General features: G+C 60.1%; 1 protein-coding gene across 1 annotated transcript in view; it reads right to left on the reverse strand.

Annotated features, from left to right (window-relative positions):
- LOC115948666 overlaps positions 1 to 1,585 on the reverse strand; it is a 5,073-nt gene extending 3,488 nt beyond the window's left edge. Inside the window, exons 1-2 of the mRNA XM_031062816.1 lie at positions 1,107 to 1,585; positions 7 to 97 (exon numbers count right to left, since the gene is read on the reverse strand). Coding sequence (XP_030918676.1) covers positions 7 to 97; positions 1,107 to 1,578 — 563 coding nt within the window. The 5' untranslated portion in view covers positions 1,579 to 1,585. The remainder of the gene's footprint in view (positions 1 to 6; positions 98 to 1,106) is intronic.
- Between the last annotated feature and the right edge of the window lie 9 nt (positions 1,586 to 1,594).

Raw genomic sequence — 1,594 nt, forward strand, 5'->3', positions numbered from 1 at the left:
GAGGGCTGCCCGTTGGTGTCGATGTAGATGCTGGGGTGGCTCACGCCGGGCTGCAGGTGCATGAAGGGCTGCTTGGACGCGCCGGGGAAGAACAGATCTGTGGGACACAGTGGATGTGGCCTCAGCTGGCGGGGACATTGTGGCCCCCAGGTACAGATGCTCCCACAAGGCCATCCCGCACCATTGCTCAGCCTCACCTGCCCCAGTGCCATCCTGAGCCCCCTGGGGCTGACAGCCCCTAGTGACAGAGAATTGTGGGGTTGGGGAATAACCTGAGCTGGGAGGGACCCACAGGGATCATTGATCCTGCACAGACACCCCAAAATCCCACCCTGTGCGTCCCTGACAGTGCTGCCCAAATGCTCCTGGAGCTCTGGCAGGGTTGGAGCTGTGACATTTCCCTGGGGAGCCTGGGCAGTGCCCAGCACCCTCTGGGGGAAGAACCTTTCCCTGATCTCCAGCCTGACCCTCCCCTGGCACATCTTCATGCCATTACACAGGATTTCTTCCCTCAGCCTAGAGCCCTGTGCTTGGCACATGACAGCCAAGTCTGGGCCACATGGACAGAGCCTATGACGCCCCCAGTGAAACCAGAGAGGCCACTGAAAGCATCAAATTAAAGAAAAGAAGAAAGAAGAACAAAAAAGACCCAATCCTGCAAAGCTTGAGGTGTTCCTATGAATACTGTTGATCTGGCAGAGTTTTCCCAGAGAAGCTGGGGCTGCCCCTGGATCTCTGGAAGTGTCCAACACCAGGCTGGATGGGGCTTGGAGCACCCTGGGATAGTGGGAGGTGTCCCTCCCCATGGCACAGGGTAGAACAGGATGAGCTTTAAGGTCCCTTCCAACCCAAACCACTCTGGGATTTCTATGATTCGCTGATCCCAGGTTATATCCACGGAGAATTTCTAATCCCAGCACACTCAGTTCCCTACCCCGGTGGCTGACACTTGGGTACAACAGGACTGTGACTTTGGTGGACGCTGCAACCCCAAGACAAACCCCAGAGCCCCTTCCCACAACACACAACAGCCAGCTGAGAACACCAGCACGGCTGGACATCCCCCAGGGACCCCAGCCAGCGCCCGCAGAACCGCCACCACCCACCTGGGTCCAGGATGATCTCGGGCTCCGAGTCGTGGCTGGCCTGCAGGAAGGTGGAAGCCACCATCTTCTCCAGGGGCGTGAGGCGCGGCTTGTGGAGCGGCCCCCCGGCGCGGTTCATGGGCAGGTGCTTCTTGGAGGTGATTTTCTTCTTGACGTCCAGCCGCAGGACGCGCCACTTGTGCTTGAGGTCGTCGATGGAGCGCTCGGTGTAGCCCAGGAAGTTGACGCGGCTTTGGATTTGGGTCCAGAGCTGCTTCCGCCGCACGGGGTGAGCCCGCAGGGCCTCGGACCCGTACAGGGCGCTGAAATGCCGGACCACATTCCAGACCAGCGTCTCGGTCTCGTCATTGGAGAAGTTGGCCTTCCTCTTCCGGCCAGACGCTGGCATCGCCTGCGAGGCTGCGGCAGAGGTGGAAGGGGCACAATTGAACCTCGGTCCCCACTCCTCTCTGTCGGCTCCTGGGGGGGACATGTGGCTGCGGGAGGCC

The sequence above is a fragment of the Geospiza fortis genome, unplaced genomic scaffold, assembly GCF_000277835.1.
Source record: "Geospiza fortis unplaced genomic scaffold, GeoFor_1.0 scaffold178, whole genome shotgun sequence".
In the NCBI taxonomy this organism is placed as follows: Eukaryota; Metazoa; Chordata; class Aves; order Passeriformes; family Thraupidae; genus Geospiza; species Geospiza fortis.